The 27,473-nt window shown below is 41.5% G+C and overlaps 1 protein-coding gene across 1 annotated transcript; it reads left to right on the forward strand.

The window, feature by feature from the left end:
* The first annotated feature begins 1,356 nt into the window (after nt 1–1,356).
* Nucleotides 1,357–24,285, forward strand: LOC138593421 (1-phosphatidylinositol 4,5-bisphosphate phosphodiesterase delta-3-A-like). Its single transcript, XM_069664420.1, has 16 exons — nt 1,357–1,447; nt 8,495–8,550; nt 8,637–8,748; nt 15,330–15,558; nt 17,138–17,267; nt 17,370–17,595; nt 17,761–17,962; nt 18,814–18,958; nt 19,155–19,307; nt 20,857–21,000; nt 21,090–21,243; nt 21,404–21,520; nt 21,689–21,867; nt 22,347–22,482; nt 23,775–23,924; nt 24,137–24,285. Exons 1-16 carry the CDS (start codon nt 1,357–1,359, stop codon nt 24,283–24,285), a joined length of 2,373 nt encoding a protein of 790 aa, XP_069520521.1.
* The last annotated feature ends 3,188 nt before the right edge of the window (nt 24,286–27,473 follow it).

Below are 27,473 nucleotides of genomic sequence, written 5' to 3' on the forward strand. Positions count from 1 at the left end.
TAAGAGGACCTATTTAACAATATAGCAAATAGGAAAGCTATGTTTAAAATAAATATAATAAAGATATATTATATAACATATAACCCTAGTCAAAAACCCTATTGGATTTCAGAATGTATTTACAAATAGAAATACAACTTGTTTATGATCCAAACAGGATAATGTCCAAGAACTCATCATAGTTAATCAAAGTTTTCATATGAGGTCATTCTTGTAAAAGTGAATAAGAGTCTTAAAGACCTTTGGAATACACTGTATGTAAAATTCAAGGGAAATGTATCTTTTATTAAAATAAGAATGCGAACCAAACATTTTTTTTTCAAATAAAGGGAATAAAAAAGAAGAAGAAATCTTGATGAGTCCTAAGAGATATTATGGGAACCAATGGGGAAAAAAACAACCACCAAAAAACCCCCCAAATTTTTTTCTAACAGAATTGTGACTATTCAAATAAAACTAAAACATCTTTTCTTGTTAATAGTATTTCATGGTAAAATTAAAATTCTAGGTCTTTTTCGACTAGGAGAATGTCATTCTTACAGAAGCCCAAAGCGGATGTGCATCGAAAGAAAATTAACCCGTTATCACGAGAAAACCAGCTTTGTAATTAATAAGTCGAGATCTTCAAAAAAACAACCGGAAACTACTTGTTATCCCAGGAAAACAGATTAAATAAAATGACTTGATGCATGTCTGCTTAGGGCTCCGTATATTCTGACCTTGGAAAGAGTAACTACAGGTGTGCTGAGTGCATAACAATAACTCCTTTAATTCCTTTCATTGAGGAAGACGATGAGATGAGTTTGAAAGCACTGGGAAAACCTCTGGAGGAATTTGAATTGAGAATATTTAATATCATATCAAACGTCATAATTACATTTCTGATAAATGGTATTGTCATTACCAACAAGATTTACAATTTTAAAATACTATGGTTATAACAGTTCAACTTTCTTGAAGAAATAAGTTGCAGGTGTAAAGCTATGGTAAACACTTTGGTAACACATCTTACACCAACAAGGATCCGAGCGACTTTCAGCAACTCTTATTTTGAAAGTGACCTCAGGAAGACTTTGTTAGTTGTGGTTTTTGACGCCTGTCTGCAGCTCTAAGATTGTAAATCCAATCTCAGTGACATCAGCAGGGTGAAGGCTGGCCCAGGCTCCTATTTTCCTCCTCCAGGATAAAACTATGAGGAGCAGACTGAGGTGGCTCTACCGTCGTTCTCCTGCAGGAGCTCCATACAGCTGATCCACCTCACTGCTGATCTCCCGCCCGAGAAACGACGCAGGATCCGGCCACCGGGAGGGCAGAGGCGGACAGTCTGAGCGACACAGAGCGCAGCTTCCTCGCGTGATGTTGGGACACGGGAAGAAAGCAGCCGCGGCGCTGAAGAATGGAGCCGGGACGTCCGGGTCTAAGGCAATCGACCCTCTGAGGAATCTGGGTGAGTGTTTGTGCAGGAGCTCGTGCACACATCATGTGTTTAAAGATCAAAGGCTCCTCTCCTCCTCTGAGACAACAATACTGATACTGATGTGTGGTGAACCGTTACCCCCCCTGCACCGCTCTGACTGCTATAATAAGGAAATATTAATAATCAGCATGGAACGGGAAATACAAGGAATTAGGACTATAGATTATAGATTAGGCTATAATAGATTTAGCTTGACACTACAAAATATAAAGATAGGCTATAACTAAGTATAACGCAGATACAAACATATTAACCCTTAAATTAGCTAGCCAGTCATTATTTGACCTATTATTGACCTATTTTAAAATGTTTGATCAGTTTTCTGTTGCCTAATCCATTAATTTACTAATCCGTAGCACTTATAAAGGCTATCTTTGACTTTAAACATATCACGGGTGCTTTATACTCCAGTTTTTTAACATTCGAACAAACTTGTCAATCAGATAAGGTAAGATAATTGATAATTGATCCCTTTTTGATCCCACTTTTTAATAATACCAATGTATTCTTATTGTTATCCCGTCTGAATGCAGCTTTAAAAGATGAAACTATTTATTGAATTCATGTTTTTTTTGTGGGGGGGTAAATTTAAAGTATCACACACTGTCCGGGGTGATAGAAGCACTCTGTTATGCACAACTCAATATTCAGAGCTGTTATAGGAAGTTAAATCAATTAAACTGACAATCAGTTTTAGTTTTGTTTGCCAGCAAGCAGAAATATTATCTTTACTAATTCAACAGCTGTGAAGCTCAAATATAGCCATCATATGATACGTTATTTAGCATGATGTACGTCGCTTTGGACAAAAGCATCTGCTAAACAAAAATTGTAACATTGTAAACTGAAAACCGTTTAGAGTTTGGTCTGTGTGTTTGCAAAGACAATACTATTCCCATCAGCACCGTCGAGCCTCTAAACATCAGAGAAAAGCCTGTTAACACTCAGACAGTGTTTACATGCAGATGTGGCAGCATGATATTCAAATAGAAACTCTCTGTGATAGTAAGAGTGTAACCTTGGTGCAGATATCTGTGTGGTTCAAGTGAGAGCCCTCATGCAGAACTTATTCACATAAGTGCATTTCCTACAACTGTGATATTTCTGTGATCATTTGCACATTTAAACACAGCTTAAGTTATTTTAACAAAAAGATATAACTTATAGATTAATGGCACAATATTAACAGACAGATGAATTAAAGGAGGACATATTTCACTTCATTAATTCTGTATTTGCGGGGGGACAGATTGTTTTCGGGGGGCACGACTTCCCCCTGAGGAACATGTGGTTACGCCCTGATAGTCTGTTTACAACAAGCAGCTGAGCTCATTCAAACAGAGTGACTCACAACATAGAGGATTATTTTTCTTTATTAATATATGTTAACTCTGGCATATAAGCGTGTAAAAGTCCAGCTTTTACTAATGGGCAAACAATCTAAATATTTTCAGTGTGATGATCAGACAAAAGAGGCTACAAGGTGTTTTGTACAGAAGGCCTAAGGTGGACATGCAACCATTAATTTAATTTACTCTGTTTTCCTGTGAGAAGGAGTAATTTCTCGAGATCTCAACTTATTTATCTCGAGATAAAGCTTGTTTTCTCGTGATAACGGGATAATTGTCTGATGTTCTAAAACTAAACAACAGGCTGGTCACTGTGATATTACAGACCAGGACATGCCATGCTGCCATTGGCCACACTAATGATAAATTAAGCCAGTTTCCATGCCTGTGTCCCAATCCAGGGGCTGCAGCCTTCGAAGTCTGTATTTGAAGGCTGATTGCGTCACAGCAGTGTGTCGAAGGCCGTCCCATTTCGAAGGCTCCTTCAGATGCGGCCGACAAATGCGTCCTCTTGTTTCCATTAGGCCCAACGTATCCCGAGATTCATTGCACGCCAATTCAAACGAGATGGCGGACTCTTACGTGGCTGAGGAATACACTTGAAATGTGAAAGTCTTTGGTTTCAACTCAATCGAATAGCTCGAGATACACATGTTTAAAAAAAACGAAAGGGCCATTGAAACAAATTATCTTTAAAATAAGTTAGGTGATGTTAGTTATGCTAGCTAGTTAGTCCAAGAGCTACTAGTTGCTAGGCGACAGGAGTGGCATTTGGTGGGTAAGGGTGGGAACAGCTGGTGATGCAAACAGGGAATCATCCGTAGACCAGACCGTCTCATTTCAGTTCGGCTTTAACGCTCTGCACAGGCTATGAATGGATCATCCTCCGTGGACCGCCTCCTTCAAAGGCTGCAGCCTTATGATCAGTTATGATCAGCTGACGTTACGGTGGTGCAGCGTTGTTATCGAGATAACGAGATAAATAAGTCAAGATCTCGAGAAAACAACAGGGTAAATAAAAAGTATGGATGCATGTCCACTTAGGGCTTCCGTACTTTTGTGCTTTTGGTTCTGGATAAATTAATCATTAAATATAAAATTAATTGAACTGAAAAACAAACAAACACAATTCTAGTTTATTGAGTTGGTTTTAAAAGTATTTAGATATAATTTTCGATATTTCCTTTTTTATAATGTTTTTACCTCACTTGCTTTTATTTCATACAGCTGCATTTATATTTGAAAATGTTGCTGTAGCCGACTTGTTGCTTCACAGCAATTACTAATGACTTTGTACCTTCACTTTTGCTTTCACTACTTGTTCAGTGTTACTTACATACAACCTCACGTGCTGTGTAGTTAAGTAATATTTGACAGCCAGGGTTTTCATTTCTCTCAGATTGGAATTTTACATCCAAAACATACAGTATGACTGCCACATTTAGCTCTCTATCCTTCACTCTCCAAAAGCAGTGTGTATTATTTTATTCTGTTCATTTTGCTGCTATTTCAGACAGATGTTCCAGTGGCATTTTACTGGTAATTTTCCACCTCTTGCAAAGTGTTCAGTGTGTATAGAGTTGACTTCAGGTCCAGTGAGATCCACATGAGTAATCCATCATTTTCCTGTTTTGTGTGTATAAGTGCAGCACAATTGTTTTTTTTGAGTGTTTGGCCTTTACTCCCTTGACAGAGTAAATATCTCAACATTAAAGACGTGCAGTAAATCGGTTGGTTTGGTTCAGTTCAGTCTGTGTAATCACTCAGACCACACGGTTTCATCACACAGGCTGAGGACACTCTCTCAGATATACACACAACCACACAGCCACCGAATGTCTCCCAAGGCTGCAACGTTGCTCTCCTTATTTACAGTAGCTGAGTGTGAGTTCAAGGAACCAAGACGTCTTTGTGAGTGTAGCAACCCAGCCCTTCCTAAATCACACACTGAGACTTTCAGTTTCAGTCGCTGGAGCTGGAGCTGCTTACTCAGCGCAGGAATATCTGTGGAGGAGAGATTAAGGGTAACGTCACAGCACTTTTAGAGTTTCCCTTTTGAAGTCAAAACAGTCCGTTTGCTAAAAAATACAATTTAAACCATGAAAACAAAGACACCCCCCCCCCCCCCCCCCCCAGTTTCAAGCCTCTCTACATTGGAAACTTGAGATATCAAATACCAAACACTCTGTAGGCACTACAATAACTGGACGTTTGTTGATTAGATTACTTGGCTTGAAGTGGAGCTTCACTGGGCACATGAAACCATCCCATTATAGGTCTGTAGTTTCAGCCCAGGGTTAAAAATAACCTCCTCTAATGCCACTGCTTGCTTAAAATAGTTCCATATACGTGAAACCTACAAGTTTCCCAAATTAGTGTCCCCATGGCATCCAAAATGCCTCCATACTGGACAAACGCAAGGTTAACTTTATTGCTCTTTACACTACATCACCTGACACTTGCCTTTTCTGCTGTCGTAACTACCACAGCCACTAGAGGTGGCCTAACGAAATATTATAGATAAGATGATGCACAGATGACCTTTGCACTTTAGAGGTGTTGCGTTTGCAGCATTCTTCACTGCCTCCAAATAGCCCCAAAAATGTAATACATGCAACTTTAGCATTTCCTGATATTATAAATGTATTCTAAAGCCTATGTTATGCTATGCTAAGCTAAGCTAATTACTGCCTGGCTCCAACTCCATTCTTAACAGATACAATCTGAGCGAACCGATCTTTTTATTACACTCTTAGTAAGAAAACAGATACACGTCTTTTCCCAAAGTCCAGTATTAAAATATGCATGTTTGCAGATTCAGTTTTACACAGCGAGTCTCTCAGCACTTTCATAAGTTGTTGATGCAAAAAAAAAAGATGAGCAATGACCAAATGTGTGTCTCATGCACTTGATTTCGTAACATGGCTTTGTCTCCTCCTGAGTGATTCAAGCTTTTGAATGTACTTGAAATACTGATTCACAGGTCAGGAAAACATTTAACAGAATATATTTTGCATCAAACACGATGAATTCACTCCTACTGAGCTGCCTTCTGCTAATCCAATCATAGACGGCTCAATGCCCAAAGATCAGTCATCATGTAGATGTGGAAGAACAGATGTTGCACACTCAGACTGACAGTTTACAAAGGAAGGTTTAACTGCAGCTGGATTCATTCACACGGAGGGAGAACGCTGCAGGCTGTAAGGCCACAGATATTCCATAACAACCATCGCAAAGTTTGGAACTATAAAAGATTTCAAGCGAGTTTTGCTCAGAGGAGCTTCACTTATCTGAAAAGGGACGCCAACGAACACTTCAAAGTTAATTGTCATGACATGACGTCATATAAAAGCAAGTTATTAAAGATGGGGGTCTTTAGATTTGGTACAAACGTCCGTTCATGCTGGAGGATGACAAAGGTCAAAGGTCACAGTGATCTCAAAAGAATGAGGCAAATGTCCATGATGAAGACTTTTTTTTTTCAACCAAAAGTTCAAAGATCAACTTCCTGTTCTTCAATTGTGATAACTCAGAAGTTTCACAAGTATTTGGTGGTCAAAGGTCAAAGGTCACCGCAGGGCTGCAACTATTTTGATTGTCGACTCGTCATCGTTTTTTGACTTGACTCGGCTAATTAATTGCACAATGACTTAATGGCTCTTATTTGCCTATCAGCTTTTAAATGTAGTGTGCGGTTCTTTTAATCATGTGCTCACTAACGATAAACAATACATTCTGAGTTCTTCTTTCAGGAATATGTCTTTGCTGCTGATTTGGCTCCTGAAGAGAAATATCCAATAAAATAAATAAATAAATATTCAATATACAAAAATCCAATATCAAGTTTATGTACAAAAAACCAACGACAAAGTGCTGAAAATATATCAAATCAAACACAAGTCCATGGTGCCTTCTCTTGCTCTTGATGCTCCCGTGATAAGCAAGGTCCGCCTTACAAATCCTGCAGGCAATCCTTGTCTTTGCAGCGTTGAGGCTGAAATGCTCCTAGACTTACCAAGTTTTAAGACGCCATGGTTGCATCGGCTGCAACACCAGCAGCTGTCGCTTCCCGGTCGCTGTTCCACAGGCGCAACTCTCAGCGGAGATAGGCCCAATCCCAATCTCAACCCTAAAGCCGTAGCATTGAACCCTCACGGACTTTAATGTCGTGAACGTCAGAAAAAAAAGTCAGAAAGGCGTTATTGTTAATCCTTTGCTAACATTTAACTGAAAATCACAGAAAGTCCGCAATTTTGCATTGAAAAGTCGGCATCAGAGCCCTCACGCACTTGGCGATTTGACAGCGGGATAGCACTAAGCACAAGCTGCTTTCTCACTTGTAAAAAAACCCGGCTTTTTTGTGTAGTGGGAAAGGCTACAATCAGCATTCAGACCCGGATCAAATGACTCTGCAGTAGACCCGGGTAATTATCACCTTGGCCTCTTTGCTCCATTGGTAACTTCTGCGACTCCTCGTCATCTCAGCACAAAATCTGCCCTTCTCCTTCCGAGCAGCGCTCCAACATCGTTCCAAATTTGTCAGCGCCGAGTTTGATACATAGACTGAATGAGTAATAGATACAATAAAGACCTCAGCACCGTTTACTAACCCTGTCTCCGGCACGTTTGTAACGTCATGGTGACACAGGAGAATACTCCACTGGCGATGGGAAAAGAGATAATCAGCATTTATTAGCAGGTCTTCCTGGGTCTGAGAAACCTGCATCAAAGCGCTCATTTTGGTGGGAAGAGGGATATTACAGGGAATGAGTGTGGAGATTGGGATTTATTCACAGTAAGGATGCGAGATGGCTCACCCCTCAGCAAACTCAGCTCTGGAAAACGATGTCATGTCCGCGCACAGCATGAAAAACACACGCAATGATAAATTTTGTGTGCACCCCAGGTCACTTTGACCTCTTATTCTTCCGATTACATTGCACTTGATATCTTAGCAATGCATGGAGGACTTTATCACATCTTAGTTTAGTTTTCTATCCGCCCAAAAGAACATCTGCGATCGATCAGTGGACAACCTCCCCTCACCCCCCACGTTCTCTGTTACTGAATGATTGTGGTGCGACCTCTCCAGTTTAATGTAATCTGCTTATTCTTGTTTCTTTTTTGTTTTGTTTTTAGGGTCATGTATTCTTTGAAATATTTTTTGTACACAGACACAGTTACTCTGCCATTCTGTGGGAAACAATGATGGATGTAAAGTGACTTTCCAAAACTTTATGAAATGTCTTCTGGCTGACATGAAGGCACACTCATCCTCATCTTTGTAAATGGTGTCACAGGATTTCATAACTGCCCAGATGCACTCAGCTAATTGGAATTTTACCTCCTCTGGAATCAAGTCCTCGTCTCTCTCTCTCTACTTTCATTTCATCAGATCCTTCTGTCTCTCTCTCTCTCTCTGTGTGTCCGTACCTTCTCATTTGTAACCACACCCAGCTGCTGGTTACAAGCTTCCATAAGAGGAGCTGTGGTTTCACTGATGTATACATACACCCACTCCTAATTATGACTATGCTGTTTTCTTTTCTCTTTTCATCCTCCCTCCCTGCCTTCTTTCAGTGCTACAGAAAGAGTTCACATCCCCTGCTTCCATCCAGTACGGTGTGTCTTTCTTCAACCATGGTTTTGTCTGTTTTCTTTCTAGGAGTGCAGGACGATGAAGATGTGAAACGGATGCTGCAGGGCTCCAATATGATAAAGGTATTCTCCTTAGTAACTGCTTGTAGTTGTCAGTTGTTGTTAGCAGTGGATTATAGTAATAATACATGTATTTTTTATATTGAAAGGTCCGCTCGCCTCGCTGGCAGAAGCGGCGGACTCTGAAGCTGCTGGAAGACGGTGTCACGATCTGGTGTCAGTCCCACAAAACCTCCAGCCGAGCCAAGGAGCAACAATCCTGTAAGTGTGTCTATGTGAATCAGAATCAATCGACAAGACAATAATTGCAGAAACATACTTTACAAGCACAAACTTACAGGATCACATGTAGGGTGCAAGGCAGAGAAAGTCTTATATCGGCAAGTGGACACACTAAAAAATCTAAGTGAAATAATTTCTACAGACTGTCTAGATATAGAAGGTGTCAGTTAAGGTGTAGGAATAAGGGTAAGTCAAATTAAGTCAAACTTTAGAGCAAATCCACTCTCCTTGTTCCTGGCTCCAGTCAGCCTAAAACGAGCTATAAGCTCTTATTTTGTGTTACACAAATACTGTATTGGAATCAACTAACCAATTAAAAGGTAAAGAGGTAAAATAACTGTTTTTGTCAATGGAGTCTGGTGGCCTTTAAGAGAGCGATGGAACAGCAGTTTGTTTGATCTGCTTCAAAGACCAAATTGTTACATGTTGCATTTTGCCTCGAGTTTTGTTTGCGTTCACACGGTAGCTTTTACCAGCCGACCAAAAGATTTGATGCGCGAGGAAACTGCTCTCTGAATTTCATGTGGAAAACTCCCTGAAGTAAACTAAGAAAGAGAGAGCAAGAAGAGAGAGAACCAAAGACTTTAATGTTTTGTTTCACAGATCGATCAGTTTAGTTTCTCAATGAACAGTTTGAACACCTCTGTATTTTTGTGCGTTTCCACAAAGCATTTGTGAAATTGTTTGGTCGGCCCGTATTTCTAAAAGGGCCTTCACCTCATCGCTCCCCCACGTCTGTCCTCTATTCACCTTGCCACGTGGCTGGGTCCAAGGATTGCGTGGCAGCCCTCAAAGCCTGCTTTACGGCTGCTTGCTGAAGATATCTACTTGAGCTTTACCAAATCTTTTTGTACCTTTTCTGTCATTTGTAACCCAAAACATGAACATATAGGGCCCAGGTTTATTTATACGTAATCACCTTGAACTACCTCTGTCCTTTTTACATATTGTCACACTGAGCTGAAATCTGGTGCAGTAGAAGAGGACCTTTCCAGCTCAGGTGTTGGCTGCTGGGAGCCGAGTGGATCCATATGGAGTTCTTTCACATACATTCAACCCTGAAAAACTTTAAATAAGTTTCTAAATCCTTTGATGGCACCCAGTGAGAGCCCCACCCCGACGTTATGACCATCCCACTGTGGTAATTAGTAACAAGCAGGCCTTTCCTTCAACATAGTAAGTATACAGCGCTATGACTGGGCATGTACAATGAAACATGGATCTATTTATGCTAGCTTAAATGCTACTTACTATCCTGTACAGGGATAGACTCGCTCACACAGCCTCTCCTGTCCTCCACTATCAGACGCTCTACTCCATGATTACAGAGCTCATCTATTTTGAGCCGAACATGGCGGCCGGTCATGCTGTAGTTCAAACAGGGAGATTATAGTTCATTACACGGTGGTGGGAGTCGGCCTCGAGCCTGTGGTTTGGTGCTGTATAGTTACTATAAGACTCACCCACTTCGTTAGCCTCCAAGTACAGTACAAGGCCTCTAATTGCCATGAGAGTAGATCTGCGTGTGATGTGGCGCAGTGCGGCTTTGGTGTGCACAGCTACTGGTGTTCCTCTAACTGTAGCTGTGTGTCTGTGTGTGTGTACAGTAATGGAAATGGACTGTACTTATATAGCGCTTTTCTAGTCTTCTGAGCACTCAAAGGGCTTTTACATTACATTACATTCACACACACATTCACACACTGATGGCAAAGGCTGAAGTGCCAATCTCCAATCAGATCTATGCAATCAGACCCATTCATACCCAGTGGCTATGGCAATTTGGGGTTCAGTGTCTTGCCCAAGGACACTTCAGTCAGGGATCGAACCCCAAACCTTCCGATTGAGAGACCACTGTGCCACAGCCGCCCAGTATGGGTTCTCACAGAAACACACTCTGAAGCGGAAGTTGAAATGATCTTGTTTTTAGCTGAATTGTCTGAAAGCTCCCACGTAGATTGAACTAAAATACTATAATGGGAAGTTGAACGAGAGTACAAATTATGACTCATTCTTTTGCACCATAGTCATCAAAGTTTGTATCGGACCCATATTTCCCAAGCGACACATCATATGAACATTGTGACAGTGACTTTTCTCAGGATGAACTTTTTTAACCTGTCTTTGTCTCAGCAGCTTGCCCTTGTGAGATCTGGTAAACTATGTCTCTTTTGGTGCTGCTGACGCCTCTTTCCAACCAGATAAATACACTTTATGTGCCTGGGGGACAGGAGTAACCAACAATTTACAAGACTTGATTAAAAATGTTGTCAGAACAAAAAAGAGCGTGCAGATTCCACTATTTTTGTGTTTTTATGTACCCACCTAGCTTGCATTTTTCCATCGAAAAGACGTTCAAAACTGGTTAAAAAGTAAGTTTTTTTGCCGACTATTTGAAGACGTTGATTAAACGTTTATGTTTAGACCAGATTTCAACTGCTTCCCAGCTTTAAACGTCTGTGCTCAATATAGCCCTGATTTAGTCCGGCTACGTGTAGCCCATTTTACCCCCAATTTTTTTAAGATGATTTTTTGGGCCTTTCATGGCTTTATTGAGAGGACAGTGGACAGGGGAAGAGAGTGGGGATGACACACGGCAAGGGGGCCAAGGGAGGGGGACTATGGACTATCGAGGACTATGGCCTCTGTATATGGCCGCCGATCTAACCGCTGAGCTAAACTGGCACCCCCCAAATTTTTATAAAATAGATTAAAGTTAGTTTTTGCTCAGGCAGCTCGCAGGATGTTTGAAATCCCATCATGTAAGCAAAGTCAGCAGTGATTACAAGGTTTTTAGTTTCATTTCTTTGACATGGTTTATGTAAAGCCACGATTTAGCTCTGAATTAGACAGGCTATGTGAAGCCTGCTTTTAGACCATCAGACGAAATAGCATTAGCAGGTGCTTTAGTGTCTAATACCCAGTGAGCTTCAACGCTGAATTTTGGTTGAAAACAGGGTGAAATCAGTTCTAAATATCTGAGACTTAATTTCAACCTTTTTTCAACCGGCTGAAATACTGTGACGACATCAACGTGTCAGAAACACATTTCTGTTTAATCATTTTGTTAATTTGTTCATCATAGCAATGAAAGGGTGACGAAAGTCATGATTGTGGCAGCATTTCTCAAAAATCATTTTGCAGTGGTGCGTGACATCCGGTCTACACAAAGACGTCATTTTAACACATTTTATTTTTCATACAAAAATCATAAACACGGCGCTTTATGGGCTGTGTGATGTTAACAAGAAGATTCAGAGACATCGTAAAGAGAGAACTTTTCCACAGAAGAATAAAAAAGAAGACTGAGCATGTGCAGCTCTGACCGTGAAGGCTGAACGACCCCTGGATGCTGACGTAGTTCATTAATACCTAACGGACATGTGATTGAGAGGCCGATAGCCGACAGGGATGAGAAGCTGGCTTGAGTACAGTTGATGTGGGGTCGAATCCAGGTCAACCCATTTTTACAAAAAAAATGTTTGGTGCACTGCTCACTTACCATTGCAATTTTCAAGTTGCATCTCATATTTAGCGTCTAAAATGATTGTATAAGTGAGCAGTGCATCACATTCACCAAAAACATTATTGCAAACACAAGTGGAGCTTGATTCGATCTCACAAGAGCTGCATTCAAGTCCAGCACTCACCACCGCAGGCCACCAAAATCTCTTTATACCCATCTCCCTATCAGGTGTTAATCACCTACGTCAGCATCCAGGGGTCGTTCTGCCTTAATAGTCAGAGCTGCACAGCTGAAGTACCTGCACATGCTCAGTTTTCTTTTTTCTTCTTATGGTTCAAACTGCTCCCTTGATGATGTGTCTGAACCTTCTTGTTAACATCACACAGCCCATAAAGCGCCGTATTTATGTGTGAAAAATAAAATGTGTTGTACGTCTTTGTGTAGACCGGATTTAACCCACCGCTGCTAAATTATAAATTTTGGAGAAATGCTGCTTCAATCATCACTGTCATCACCCTTGCATTGCTAAAATGAACAAATGAACAAATCTGTAAAACATAAATGTGTTTCTGACACGTTGATGTTGTAACCGTATTATAGCTGGTTGAAAAATGCATGCGGTCTTAGACGTTCAGGCCTGATTTCAACCTATTGCCAACCAAATTTCAACCCCCGGTTGGTGCTCACATGGGTGTCACTCTGTGAGCATCCTCCTTTGGAACAACATCTGGTATATTTAGCGCAGAGTTCCTGTCTCTGCTGTGTATCTGTAACCACCAGCTGATGTTTGGTCTGCTGGGATGTTTAATTTGGATGATTCAATCCATCAGACGGTGTGATGTGATTATGTAGTACAAATATAAACGTCAAGGTGTGCTGGATAAACAAACAGGTTGAAAATAACACACAAACAGCTCTGTTTGAGAGGGAAACACTTACGGAAAGGTTGCCTGAGATGTGTAAATGTGTGCTCACCCTTAATAGAGTGTCTAAATTTAGTAGGAATTATAATCAACAGTGCAGCTCATCAGTCATCAGTGTTATTAGGTTCCAAACCAGCGTTGGCATTTGTCCTCACACATTATTCTGCTAAAATACAGTGTTAGGTCAAATATTTTCACTTACAGCAAGAAAATCAAATGTCTTTTCTTGTTCCCTGCCACGCCTCGTGCTCTGCAACCATCATTTCCTGTTTGCAGCATCCAAACTGACAGTAGAAGCTGTAGTAGGTAACATTATTAAAACTAACTTTATGTTATATTTGCTCAAACTGTCACTTTAAACATGCAAATCATATTCCTCTGTCCTACTGCTCCTAATGGCACTTGTAAGAATCCAACGCTCCCGAAACACACAACCAATCAGAGCCGTGCAGTCTCTGTGTGCTTTGATAGTGTTGGTGGTGTAATACAACGGCTGCAGTCATTTCACGTTTTGACCGCCATATTGTATATCCGGCTCCTTTAGTTACTGTGGTTACTAGCCTGCGAGCGCATGCAGAGAGAGAGGGGGAGGGACCTGGAGGTTGTAATCTTTCCGCTCTCTTCTCCAACTTACCTACTGCGGCTTTAACACTGAAGAAAATAGTGGAATAGTGGAGCAGAAATAGTGGAATTCCTACTAATATTTGCAGTAAAGAGGAAAGTGTGGAAATTAATTTGCATGATTATTCCAAAGTAAATAAAAGCCGAGAGGCTGTGGAGGGAACACAGATCTGTATTCAGAAGTTCAACTTTTCAAGCTCAAAATGACACGACCTTAAAACCTCACTGCACAGACGGCTTAATGTGGAATAATGGCACAAAGGAGAGGCTGAGTTGGACTTCTTTGGGTTATGTTGAATTTTACTAGTACTACTAATGCTCTAACCACTGTTAATTGATAATGCAGGGAACAAGAGATGGACTGTTGAGTAATGCGAGTACAGTGTGTTTAACAATATTTGAGTCTGCGAGTGAAAGTAACAAAGAGAAAGATCAAGACTGACAGCTCTGGTTATGTTTGCATCCATTCAAGCGTGCAGCAGTTGAGTACATTTTCCTTTTGTCTCCTCCACTGATGTATATATCAGGGTTATGCGAGGAAAAAAGCTTGTTGTACGACGTGTTTAAAGGTTATTGAACTGGAAGATGAAAAGCCAGTCTTCAGATAGAGCCGAGAGATTCAATAATCATGTAAATATGGGGATAATGGTGCACATATCAGACCCCTGGAAGATTTGGTCCAATGTTGGAAGATTGCTGTTCAATTCTGTGAAACTGTTTTGGGAGCTCTTAAAATATCCTACATGTATCTGTCTTTGCCTCTAATATGGCAAACACCTCAAGCAAGACAGCATCAAGAACGTCTTTCTCTTGGTCTTTAGCACAGAAGCTCTTTTCCCTCATTTTGCTCCTGTAGTTCTCCGTATCTGCTGCATGGTTTTCTCCTCTCCAGAATACTGACTGAAAGCAGACTTATCAATAAATTCATAGTGTTCGACAGAGCTGTACTCGACTCAGCATTTAAGAAGTCTAATCAGATTTGGTTTTTAATGCGAAGCTTCTGCTCTTTTTCCTTTTTTACGCCACGCTACACGAGTCTCATGTTGTAGCTGCAAGACTTTATCAGAATTTTCCATGAGCTCTGGCTGTTGGCAGGCCATTAAAACATTCCCAGTCAACTACTTTCATAGTGTTTTAAGTCATGTCAAATGTTTTACTATGTCATTTTAAGGGATAAAAGATTTGTGTCAGTTGCTTAGAGCAGTAGCTCTTCTCGCAGCCCCCCAAGGCCGACCGAAGTGATTCCCAGAGACTCTGAGAAACTGTTATAGTCAGGGTTTTCACTGGTTCTAATCACAAGGTTCGTTTGTTTTGGAGAGGAGGAGGCCTCTGCAGATAATTTGCTTCTGGTAAAAGTCCCTGTGAATATTGAACACTAGAGAAACACCTACAAATAAGCTGGAGGCAGCTAAATGCACAGCCCCTTCTGACCGCCTGTGTTCACTGTCAATTTTGATATTTTTTGATGTGAAGTCTGACGGCTCCATTCTGAGACTTTAAAGTTTTAGTCTGCCATGCTGTAACTCATGCATTTCTCTCTCTTCCCTCAGTCTCTGTCTTGGAGGTGGAGTGTGTTCGTGAGGGCTGCCAGTCAGAGACGTTGCGGCCGATGGTTGGCTCTGTACCAGAGGGCCGGTGTTTGACGGTGGTCTTCAAAGGGGCCCGTAAGAGCCTGGATCTTCTCTGCCAGAGCCCGGAGGAGGCTCAGCACTGGGCCCGCGGCATCCGAACCCTGCAGGGGAGGGTGGACAACATGACCCAGAAGGAGAAACTGGACCAATATCCTTATAAATCTGTCTGTGCTATATTTAGGGCGATACCAGCAATAACAGCACAAGAAAGTCTCAAACCAGACTGCTAAAAGTGCAACAAACATCCAATAAAGGACATGTTGCTACTTTTGTAACCGCCACCTTTTTCAATGAAAGAAAATGTTAAAAAAATACCTAAAGAATGCCTATACAAAGGCGTTTTATTCCACTATAACAGCCCTCTCTCTGTTTATTATTCTGCTTATTACATGGCTACGTACTAGAGTTTAATATTTGGCACAAAATAAAAATGGTTTTATTAGTTTAAAAATTATCTTATTTCACAAGAGTGCAGCCCCTGATTGAGGTCTTCTGACCTGTAATTGTCAAAGCTTTGTGTCTTTGTCTCTTCCTTTCTTCCACTGTTCACTCCTTTCCACTTGTTTTTCCTACAGACTTTAAGTTATAATATCGATAAGATCTCAGTTTCGTTCTCTTTGGCGGCACCTATGGTAATAAACGGTAATTGCAGGAGCACACTTTCCAGATCTCCAGACAGTGCTGCATGTGTGCTGCCACGGTTGGCTCCGGTTGTAACTCTTGATTTTCCTCGCTGACGGTCGCTTCCCTTTTTAGACTGTTTGCTTCATCTGAGCATCGAGTTTGTTTCTTCTTCTTTGGATTTTCACTTCTTGTTGAAGTTGTATCTGTAGTCATCCATCTTTTCTTTGTTTGTTCAGCCATAGTAGATTACTGTTTACTCGCAACACTTGCAGAGACCAGAAAAGCAGCCGCTTATCTCTGCCTACCCTCTCTGGCAGACCAACCACTGCTGAGTGGTGAATGAATTTTTTCTGCGAATGTCGCCATAGACAGTAAAGGTCCGTAATTCTGCAAATGCAAAGGCTTTCATCAGTGGGCCATAGGCTCAATCACCATTGTGTTATCTCATTTGGTGATAGATAGTGACCCATTGTCACCTCCATGACAGCCTGTCCACGATTCCATTGATATAAACCGCTTAAAGATACAATCACCACAGCGGATGCAATCGACATTATCAATAAACAAAGTATTCAGTCCAAAAGCATTTATTCCATCAATAAGTATCCACGGATCGGCGTTACTAATCAGTCGTCGGAAACGCTGCATTTTCCTGTCTATTTACTGTAATAACTTCATATTCCTTTTGAATTCCCGCTCTGTTCCGATATAAACAACATGGAGGTGAGCCCCTTCCTTTTCTATAGAGGTGTCATTTGAACCAATAGGAGCTTCCATTACTGGTTCTCAGCCTACAATATCCAAGCGTTAAAGGAAAGTGCCTGCCCCTCTTTGACGGCAGGCAGAGCCGGCCAATGGCAACCACTAGAAGTGACATCACCTGCAAGCTAATGAAATTCTGAACAGGGCAAACATTAAATTTAACAGACTATGTCCTTCAAATTGAAGCTACTTGATGTCGTCCTTTAGAGTCTGTGATCTCTTAAGAAATAACTGACCGCAGAAAGTTGTAACTGCCCAATCAGAATTAAGCACTTAACTAAACCACCAATTACTGCACTTCTCCACTTCCTATTGTGCTTCCTTGACTATATTTGTGTCACCTGGATTCATGCGTACCTGAGTCGAGCCGACCAGAACCACGATGATAAGATGAGCTATGATGAAGTCCAGACACTGCTGCAGATGATCAATATTGACCTGAATGACCAGTACGCGCGCAGCCTCTTCCAGGTAGCACTCGCACATTGTTAAAAACTAATATCTATGATTGTAATCTTTACTGAAAGCGATTTATAAATAACTAATGGCAGCGTCTCTCTGTTCCCCTGACAGAAATGTGACCAGTCGGCTGACGGTCGTCTGGATCACGGAGAGATCGAAGTGTTCTGCAGGGAGCTGTTACGCAGACCGGAGCTGGATGCTGTGTTTATCCGCTACTCTGCTAACGGCTGTGTCCTTTCCACTGTGGACCTGAGGGATTTCTTCAAGGACCAGGGGGAGGATGTGTCACTCACCCACGCCCAGAGCGTCATACTCACCTATGAACTCAATGAATGGGGTACAGTACTGAGTTACAATATACTGTGTGTCAGTAACAAATGACGTTCGAGCCAAGAGTATTTGTGTTTTAGAAGCTGAACTTCGACCTCCAGCACCAGTTTGCTCACTATCAAATACTTCCTCTCTTTCATCGACTTATATTTGTGCCTTTTGCCCAGTACAGCCCAGAAGAACCAGTTCATGACCCCCAATGGTTTCACCATGTACATGCTGTCCAAGGAGAACTGTGTGTTTAACCCAGATCACGCCAGGGTTTACCAGGACATGAAACGCCCGCTATCGCACTACTTCATCTCCTCTTCCCACAACACCTACCTCACCAAGGACCAGCTGACCGGCGACAGCAGCACTGAGCCGTATATCCGGTAAGAATCAAAGAGGCTGAACACCCTGTGGACTTTTGTCACTGCATGGAGGTGTTGTACAGGAGTTTGAATGTAGCTTGCTGGGATACGACAACAAGTTTAAAATATACTATTGTCCAATTTTTGTCCTGTTCTTTGTCTCTTCCAAATATGGTGTTGAAATATGAACGTTATGCACATTCTCATGTTATTAGTGACATGATTATTTGTAAAATCACAAGTTAATTTTAATAATTTATTGTAACACATTTGTATACAGACTGTAAAAAAGAAGTTGAAGAATCCTTTTTGCTTTCAAAGCTAAAGCCAATAAAGAAGTGCCTGAAACCTGCATTCTGTCTAAGGCCTGCAGGGGGCGACTCCACTAGATTAAGAAAAAGAGAAGTCCCATCATTTAATATCTTCAGTGTCATGCAGAGATCTGTTTATTGAGCTGGATAAATAGCTTAATTGCTGTCATGACGATGGCCGATGGGTTCCCTGATTGAAGCGTTCAGCCTCTTTTGGTCTCCGCACAGACTCGAATTGGATTGGTCAAAACTACCCGGGCTAAAAAACTAAAACCAGACCGCTTCAAAACTCTTGTCCGTCACCCACAAGTTCCCACAAGATATCAGTGTGTAGTGATTATTGTTATCTTTACCCCAAACACACCGTCGCATGTTCACCCAGTCTTCATATGTTTCACAGGATGCATGCCGTAGACCGGACTTAATTTGGACTTTGTTCCGATGTTCCTCCAAGCACCAAAAAAAAGAAAGGGCCCAGATTAGTTATAAACCCCTAAATTACAACTTAACTCACTGCTCCTTGTCTGTTTTAGAGATTCCTGATGATGATTTTTCTCTTAGAGCCCTGAATCATGGCTGCCGCTGTGTCGAGCTGGACTGTTGGGACGGTGATAAAGGAGAGCCGGTCATCTACCATGGACACACCCTCACCTCCAAAGTGCCCTTTGTGGAAGTCATTGAGACGATCAATGAGTATGCTTTTAAAGTGAGTAGACTCCTAGAGTTAGAATCATTTTACAGACACAAACATACAGATACAATGTGCGGATGAATTTCAAAAGTTTAAACACAAGCTCTTTCTAAATTAATGAATTTAATCATTTAAATGCATAAAGATGATTTCCTTCTCCCTCTATGGAAAAGTCCCTTCCTGACTTTGCACCCTGGTTCCTCTCTCCCAGGCCTCTCCGTACCCTGTGATCCTGTCCCTGGAAAACCACTGCTCCGTAGAGCAGCAGACAGTGATGGCTCGACAGCTGCGATCCATCCTGGGAGACAAGCTGCTCACAAAGCCCCTCAGTGGTTTGGACCCTCACAAGCTGCCTTATCCAGAGGTGAGGAGACACTGGGTGAAAGTTCAATCCCATTAAGAACGACAATACCTGTTGTAACCTATGGTGTCTGTCACTGGGACATACAGTAGATTATGTTTGCACTGGAATAGTGGAAGTTGTTGCAGTTGCCTGAGATTAAAAAACCTGATATGATTAAATGATTGGTCCAGATAGATATTTGGAGAGTGTTTGCTACTCGTCAGTGGAATGTGGACGTGGTTAAAAATAGCCGATGACTCACCCTGAGGATTTCACTCTCACACACACAATATTCAGACTCTCTCTAGCTCCATGTTGAGACTTTAATTTCCGTCTTAGGTGAGGCATTCGCTAACTGCCTCTCTGACTTTATGGTGTCTCTTACTTTGTTAGAGTTCAGTGTAACGCAGAGACAGACTGTGCTGGATTGGAAATCAGCCACCTGCTCTTCTGTGTCCTACTTTTTACACAGTTCCACATTATCATAATGTGCGAGTTTGTGCACTCACACAATCACATGATCTGCACCCCAGTGATCACACTACCTTGAGGAACCTTCACAACAACGTTGCCCTCTAGCCTCCGTCATGCGTGTGCCTAGAATTACACTTATATAAATTGCTTTGAGGAATTTATTCTCAAGAACTGTTGTAATCTTATCTTTACGTTGTCATGCATTATACATTTGTAAGCAATCATAATAAAAGTAGCTGTAGTAGAAGGCTGAATGAAATAAACCCTAAACATATGGATTGATTATACACAGATATGGCTGCACAGGTACACAGAATGCTGCATGTGTTGCATACAGTTTATATATCAGTACATCAGCTTTAGTTCCCCTGCCATCCACACATTTTTCAGATTTTAAGAACGTTGTACAGTTGGGAGAGGTTTAGGGGACACATAGAAGTATTAATCAGAATTAATCAGCAATAATCAGGGAGAGAAAATCAAGAGTTACAACCGGAGCCAACCCTGAACATCACATGTAACTCTGTCTGGATATCTGGGACTTTAAATATGCTTTCTAGTTCCTTGTGAAACTCTGTCCAGAAAAGCCTTAATACTGGGCACCCCCAAAATACATGGCAGTGGTTGGCCTCTCGAGATCCACACTGTCTCCAACATTTGTTATCTCCTCCGGCAAAATGTGTTTTCTGTTTTGTGTAATAAAGATTACTGCATTATGTTCTGTATAGTTCGTTTCATATAACGGATATCAGGAAACATATTGTATATATACCAACTATCTGTGATAGACCCATATCGACCAATAACATCAACAAACCAATATATGGGTCAGCCTAAAATTTTAAGTATTTCTTACTCTTTATACTCCGGAGTAAAAAAAACAAAACATTATTTTTTATATTTTGCAAAGCGACTGGTAACTACAGACGCAAAGAAAGGTCAAATTTTTTATCTGACATTCAGGGAAGAAGAAGCTAAAAGTTGCATGTTTACAGTTAGGGTTTTGTTTTTGTTTTAAACATATCATCACTACAGCATCATTTTTCAGACAAGTTGTTAATGTTAAGTGTGTGTGATATGTGTGTTGTGTGTGCAGGACCTGAAGGGTAAAATCCTGGTGAAGGGAAAAAGGGAGCGTGTGGTGGAGGAGGGAGCATGCAGCTCCTCAGATCTGAGCTCCTCAGACGAGGAGGCGAGCCGGTCTGAAGGCAAACCCAGGAGAAAAAAAGAGGACAAGAAGGTGGGCACACCTCCCACCAGCTCACCTTTATCCAGGCAGCATAAGATCTGGTCATAAATACGACGATGTGTTTGTGTGTTTAATCTCAGCCAGGTGTGTCTAAGCTGAGTCCGGAGCTGTCGGAGCTGGTGGTTTACACCCGCAGTGTCCCCTTTAAAAGCTTTGAACAAGCAGCCAAAAACCCAGCAACAGACATGTCCTCTTTCTCTGAGAGTGAAGCACTCAGGCACGCAAAGGACTCAGGTATGATGTGTATATGTCAATAAACTCACTGTCTAAAAGTAAAGGGAAGTAGTTTGCATGGTACCCAAAATTACCTTTTTCTGGCAGCACAAGGACAAAAGCAAAATGAGTGTTTTTTCTAGCATACCATTGGGCTTACTGGACTTTTCTTGCCCTCCAGGGATGCATTTTGTGCGTCACAACAGCCACCAGCTGAGCAGGATCTACCCCTCAGGCCAACGCCTCCAGTCCTCAAACTACAACCCTCAGGAGATGTGGAACGGAGGCTGTCAGATTGGTGAGAGCTTGTTTTATGATATTCTTAAGTAGACAAGAAAAAGTTACTCAGACACACATTACCGTCTTCTCTTTGGTGTAATTATGTGGCACCATACCCACATACGCACCCCTATCAAAAGAACAGCGTGGTACACAGAGATGCTGACAGTTGCTGTGTTTTCTTCAGTTGCTTTGAATTTCCAGACACCTGGTGAGCAGATGGATCTAAACCACGGCAGGTTCCTACAGAACGGTCAGTGTGGGTACACCCTGAAGCCTCCCTTCATGTGCCAGCCGGACACCACCTTCAATCCAGAGAACACTGGCGGAGGTCCCGGCCACAGACCGGTCCTGCTTACTGTTAAGGTACGATTGTGCGAGAAGTACAAAATGTAGTTTGTTGAAATCGCGTCAGAAATATGAGCTTTCATAAATATGCCAAAATACACTGGAGTGGGGGGCTGGTATGGTATGGTAAGAGGTATAGATAATGGATGGAGGGACACTGGAACGGGACATCACGCTTGAAGAATTGAAGTTTATTACTCCAATGGTTCTAGGGAGTTGTTGTTTGGGCGGCTATGGCTCAGAGGTAGAGTTGGTCGTCTCTCAAGCGGAAGGTTGGAGGTTTGGCTGCTCCAGTCTACATGTTGGGCAAGACACTCAACCCCAAATTAATCCCTTTGAATGTGCATAGATCCTAATTGGAGATTGGCATAGTAACCTTTGCCATCAGTGTGTGAGTGTGAAAGGGTTTGTTTGTTCGTTGTTGACTAAATCCTGAATCCAAACAGATCTGTTGATGCTCCATTCTAAAATGATTGTTGTTTTTCTTGTTGTTCCAGGTGATTTCAGCTCAGCAGCTGCCTAAACCAGAGTGGGACAAACCCAGCTCCATCGTGGACCCTCATGTGTGGGTGGAGATACACGGCGCTCCTATCGACAACGACAAGAAGAAAACGAATCATGTGGACAACAATGGTAAAAACCTGCCCTGCTGCCGAAAGACATCAGAGCTGCAAATAAAAATGGCTTCAGTTGAAGCATTTAGGAATTTACAGAATCTATTAGATTTTTTCATACAGTTTATATTGTAGTCAATCAACATCCTTGAGATTTGGGTTAGAAAGAGTTGACCCACCCTAAAGCAAACCCTGCTGTGTCCTCTATTCTACTCTAAATGACTATAATATACTAAAAGAACTTCATGCTGCAGTAAAGGAGATTTGAAACTAGCAACTAAGACTTTATGCCTTATTAGGAAAACACTACTGAGATGATTAATCAGCTAATATATTGGGTCGTTCTCTCATAGGCTTCTGTGCTATGAGACTTGTTTTTGACAAGTAGACTCGCCGCATGCTGGCTCCTAGAAAGAGTGCAGCTTTAAGGCGTCTCTGCATTGGTTCATTTTTTAAACCACATCCAATTATTATATACCAAGTATGCTTTTAAAACCCACTATCAAACGAATTGCGTGACTAAAGTTGGAACACACCAAATGATCAGCAGACTGGGAGTCAAACCTGCGATCAGTGTGTCAAGAACTGCAGCCTCTGTACGTGGGGCACCTGCTCTACCATCTGAGCTAAACCAGCGCCCCTGTGATCCGCTCTGTTTGCGCCATGTTTTTTCCAGTACCTGATTCTTTTCAGATCAATGTTAAAGCTCTAAGCTAGATCTAAAATTCAACTTGAGATAAATTCCCTGACACTGTGTCATGAAGGCCGTTCAGCGTTCAGATTTCCCGACTTCCTCGAATGCATCAGATCGATCCGACCTCCGTTCAACAAACGAGCATTTAAAAAGTAGTTTTCTTCTCCTCTTGAGGACAGACCTGACAAAGCTTGCATATTTACATTTTACTAATCTGCATCATGATGTTGAAGTTTCGGTAAAGGTAAGACCCGTTAATTAAAGTCAATCACAAGAAAAACGTTTTCTTTTTCTGTAAACAACGCAGCTCGTGGAACAGAAAGTCTTGACGTCGTTCATTGCCGCTCCGGTTAGATTGCACCCTCAGTGAAAACTGCACACTGCCTCATATTTGTGAATAAAAAGAATGATAATAAATAATTAAAAAATACATTTTTAAATGATTTGATTTTACTTTTTTCCAAGGGCCTGTGTTCTGGGCCGGCCTTTATTTGTTCGAGCCAACCACACACCCGGCTATTTATAGAGAGCCGGCTTTTATTTGACTACTGGCTGATATTTGAGAATTCACGGTATTGTGTATAAATCTTTCAGTAAGTTCTCTTTCTCTGTTTCAGGCTTCAATCCGCGCTGGGACTGCACCTTTAACTTTACCGTCCATGTCCCTGACCTTGCTCTGGTCCGCTTCATGGTGGAGGACCATGACTACACCTCAAGCAATGACTTCCTGGGACAGTTCACCCTGCCATTCACAAGTCTCCGTACAGGTGTGTGTGTGTGTGTGTGTGTGTGGGAAAGTAAAATACAGATTTAACATGATTTTGCACTATACTATTATACTACCACTATAAGCGATATACAATTGCAATACTTAAGAATCACAATACACATACAGCATATTGTCCCTTAAAGAAAGCTGCTATCATGGGTTTTTGACGAAAGATTTCCTCTCCTGACCTTCTGTCCTTTCTCTCGGCAGGTTATCGTCACGTCCGACTGCTCAAGCTGGACGGCTCCAGCCTCTCACCCGCTTCGATCTTCGTCCACATCAAAGTCACTCCATGTGACAGCAGTCCATCCAAAGCATCTGCTAAATCACCGGCCAAGTCTTCAACTAAGAAACCCTGATCTCATGTCACACCCACAGCAACATGGAGCGTGGAGGCCAGCAAGGGACGGTCCGAGGACACGTCTGGTGGAATACAAAAGGTTTTCACCGTGTCTTGAAGATGTTGCAGCTATCTCAATTGGTGTAGATTTTATGGAACAAGAGGATAATGTTGAAAGCAAACTGACCAGGATTTGAAATTTATAAAGACAAAAGCAGTCTAGTATGAATGCTAACCCTGTTTTCGTGTTAATTTTGCGATTAACCCTCAGATCTCTTTAAGAGTGTGTAAACAAAAAATAATTGATTAAATCTTCTTATGAAAACAGACTTTTTAGGAAAGGGACGAGATTCCTGATGTCGGAAGCCTTTGTGTTTCCGTTCCTGGTCCAAGTAGAATTGACCAATTGTTCTTGAGCCGGCTTTAGTTGGAGGAAATAAAACAGACAAATCCCAGAGACCATGGCTATCATCAGAACAAAATTTAGGCTGGAATTAATCTCTATAAACACATTTGAGTGCAGAACCAGTCGTCAATTGCACTGTTATCGCAAATGAATTAGCTTTTTGGATTGGAAACAATGCCTAGCAGGAGGAAAAGGAAGTCTTGGTCAGAGCATTCAAAGGTAGTTATCTAATGTCTCCTCTCTACACCAGAAGCAACAAAATATTGGCTGTCACAAATCCTCTGCGTCCGAGATTGGTGTTAGTTGCTACTGAACTCCTCACCTCAGTCCCTTAAAAAAGATCTACTGTGACTGGTGGATCCTTGAAGTCAGAACTGTCTGTCCGATGGTTTGATTCTCATTGACAACCTTTTGAACCGTCCTGAGGAAGTCGACTTTTATTAATAATATAAAGAGGCATGACCAAAGTTTGGTGCTAGATTTTGTCCCTGTACTTTAAACATATAAGAAAACTTTTTTTACCTCAATGCATCTTATTTTATTTTATTTTATGCCTGCTAACGTGATTAAAACAATACTTGGATAGGTTAGCATTAGCATGCATTTTAATGCACGTAAATAACCAAAAACAACAACAAAAATGTTTATCGTCCAGGTACAGTGGAAGTCAGATTTGGAGTTGGGATAGCTGGCAGACATATTAAATATATTTGAATGGCCAGGATTATTTATGTTATCCATCCATTATCTATACTGCTTATCCTGTTCAGGGTCGCGGTGGAGCTGGAGCCTATCCCAGCTGTCATTGGGCGAGAGGCGGGGTTACACCTGGACTGATCGCATTCATAGCTTTCAAATTGAGATGCACTATGAATCATCATGCTCGTGTTTAAAGATAGGGAAGTTAAAAGTTAGGGAGGGCAGATCTTGGTGAAGCTTTCACTGTAAATCTGATACTGGCTTCTAATGTTGTACCGTCCCCAAAACTATAGAGCTAAAGCCATAAGAACATTTAACATTTTGACTGTAGGAGAGAAAAGTTGTTGCCCCGTCCCAGTATTTTGAAGTGTAGCTTTGTGTATTATGTTAAATGAAAAGCTATTTTTAAGAGATTTCTTTTTACTGTTTGATATATAATTTCAAGATGCAGTACAGCACTTAATTAGCCCATTTCTCATCCTATGGCCTCTCAAAGTGCTTTAAACTACATGCTGCTCGCTCCATTCCCACACACATCTACACTGATGGAACAGCCGTCTGTAGCGATTTAGGGTTCAGTATCTTGTTTCAGATGCAGACTGAAGGAGCCTGGGATCGAACAGCCCTACCTTGTCTCTGTGAATGATAGTAGACTCTAGAGTTTTTATATGGTGAAGATAATTTGATCAGTTATGCAATAGGAATATGATGATGTGCACTAGATAAATCTGCTGCCTTATTGTTATCGGGACTCCCTAAAAACACGGTATTTCACCTGGATGGCTCTGTGACAGTGAAGCTGTTTCTCTTTCTCACCCAGGAGACCTATTATTTCAGCCCAAACAACGTTTCCCCGTCGCTCACCAAGTTTTGCTGGCTATATCTAACCAAACTGTGACTGTTTCAGGAAATACAACAAATGGCAAAGAAACCACTTGGTTGGTTTGAAAAAGGATTATCACTTGGGAACCTGAAATATATATATATATATATATATATAATATTCTAAAGGCTTTCTACATTGAAAGCAAAATAACTTGACTCCTTGGGCATAATTAAGTCCATCTAAATGTCAGTATGTTTTGACACGGCATGGTTGTCCACATTTTCCAGCATACTGGTATGATGGTTAGTTTGAAAATGTATCAACACTCAGGTAAAAGTCATTTGACAATTTGTAGGCGTACAGCCGTGCCTGCAGTAAAGTTACAAAGAGCATAGTCTTTGTTAAAGTGCTAATCTCATAGATTTCAGTTTTGTTCTCTCTGGCGGCACCTATGGCGATAAACAGTAATTGCGGGCGTACACTTCTGGACTGTACTTATATAGCACTTTTCTAGTCTTTGTGACCACTCAAAGCTGCTTTTACACTACATATCACCCAGTCACATTTATACACTGATGGCAGAGGCTGCTACGTAAAGTGCCAAAGTGTCAATCAGCTATCACATTCATACCCGTTGGCTATGCCAGCGGGAGCAATTTTGGGTTCAGTGTCTTCGACATGTAGCCTGAGGGAGCTGGGGATCGAACCTCCGAACTTCTGGTTGAAAGACTCTCAACATTTGCAGAGTGCTCCGCCTACCCTCTCTGGCAGACCAACCACTGCCGGCTGATGGAAAACGTGTCACTAACTGGGCGCCGCTTGTGAGTTTTCCCATGAATGTCACCACAGACACCCAGTCCATAACAATACTATATACTGCGAATACAAAGGCTTTCATCAGTGGGCCATAGGCTCAATCACCATTGTGTTACCTCATTCGGCGATAGATTGTGACTTAACAGACATTTATTTAAATGAAAATCTTCGAGATTATTACTTTAATCAGTGATTACAAATACAAAATCGTTTGCAGTTACAATCAAGTGTGAGCTCCGCTGTAGATTTAATGTGTGGTTAAGGCAAACATTAGATTACTAAACAACTATTAAATGAGATCAACCAATTAGAGCACGCAGCAGGCACACAACACTATATAAAGCGATACATACGGACCCACTCCAAGGTGAAATACCAAGTTTTAGGGAGTCCCTTTTTAGCTTTTAGATAAGATACATATGAATATGCTTCATAGTTTGTTTGACCTTGTCTTTGATAC

Source organism: Semicossyphus pulcher, unplaced genomic scaffold (assembly GCF_022749685.1).
Source record: "Semicossyphus pulcher isolate SPU_LCO1_2020_fin unplaced genomic scaffold, fSemPul1.0.p SCAF_16, whole genome shotgun sequence".
Lineage (NCBI taxonomy): Eukaryota > Metazoa > Chordata > Actinopteri > Labriformes > Labridae > Semicossyphus > Semicossyphus pulcher.

Bases quoted from the DNA above. Each gene is read 5' to 3' on its own strand.
- LOC138593421 (XM_069664420.1), top strand. From the start codon at position 1,357: ATGTTGGGACACGGGAAGAAAGCAGCCGCGGCGCTGAAGAATGGAGCC. The intron at 8,749-15,329 runs GTAAGTGTGTCT...CTCTTCCCTCAG, and splicing joins AGCCAAGGAGCAACAATCCT to TCTCTGTCTTGGAGGTGGAG. The intron at 18,959-19,154 runs GTGAGTAGACTC...CCTCTCTCCCAG, and splicing joins TCAATGAGTATGCTTTTAAA to GCCTCTCCGTACCCTGTGAT.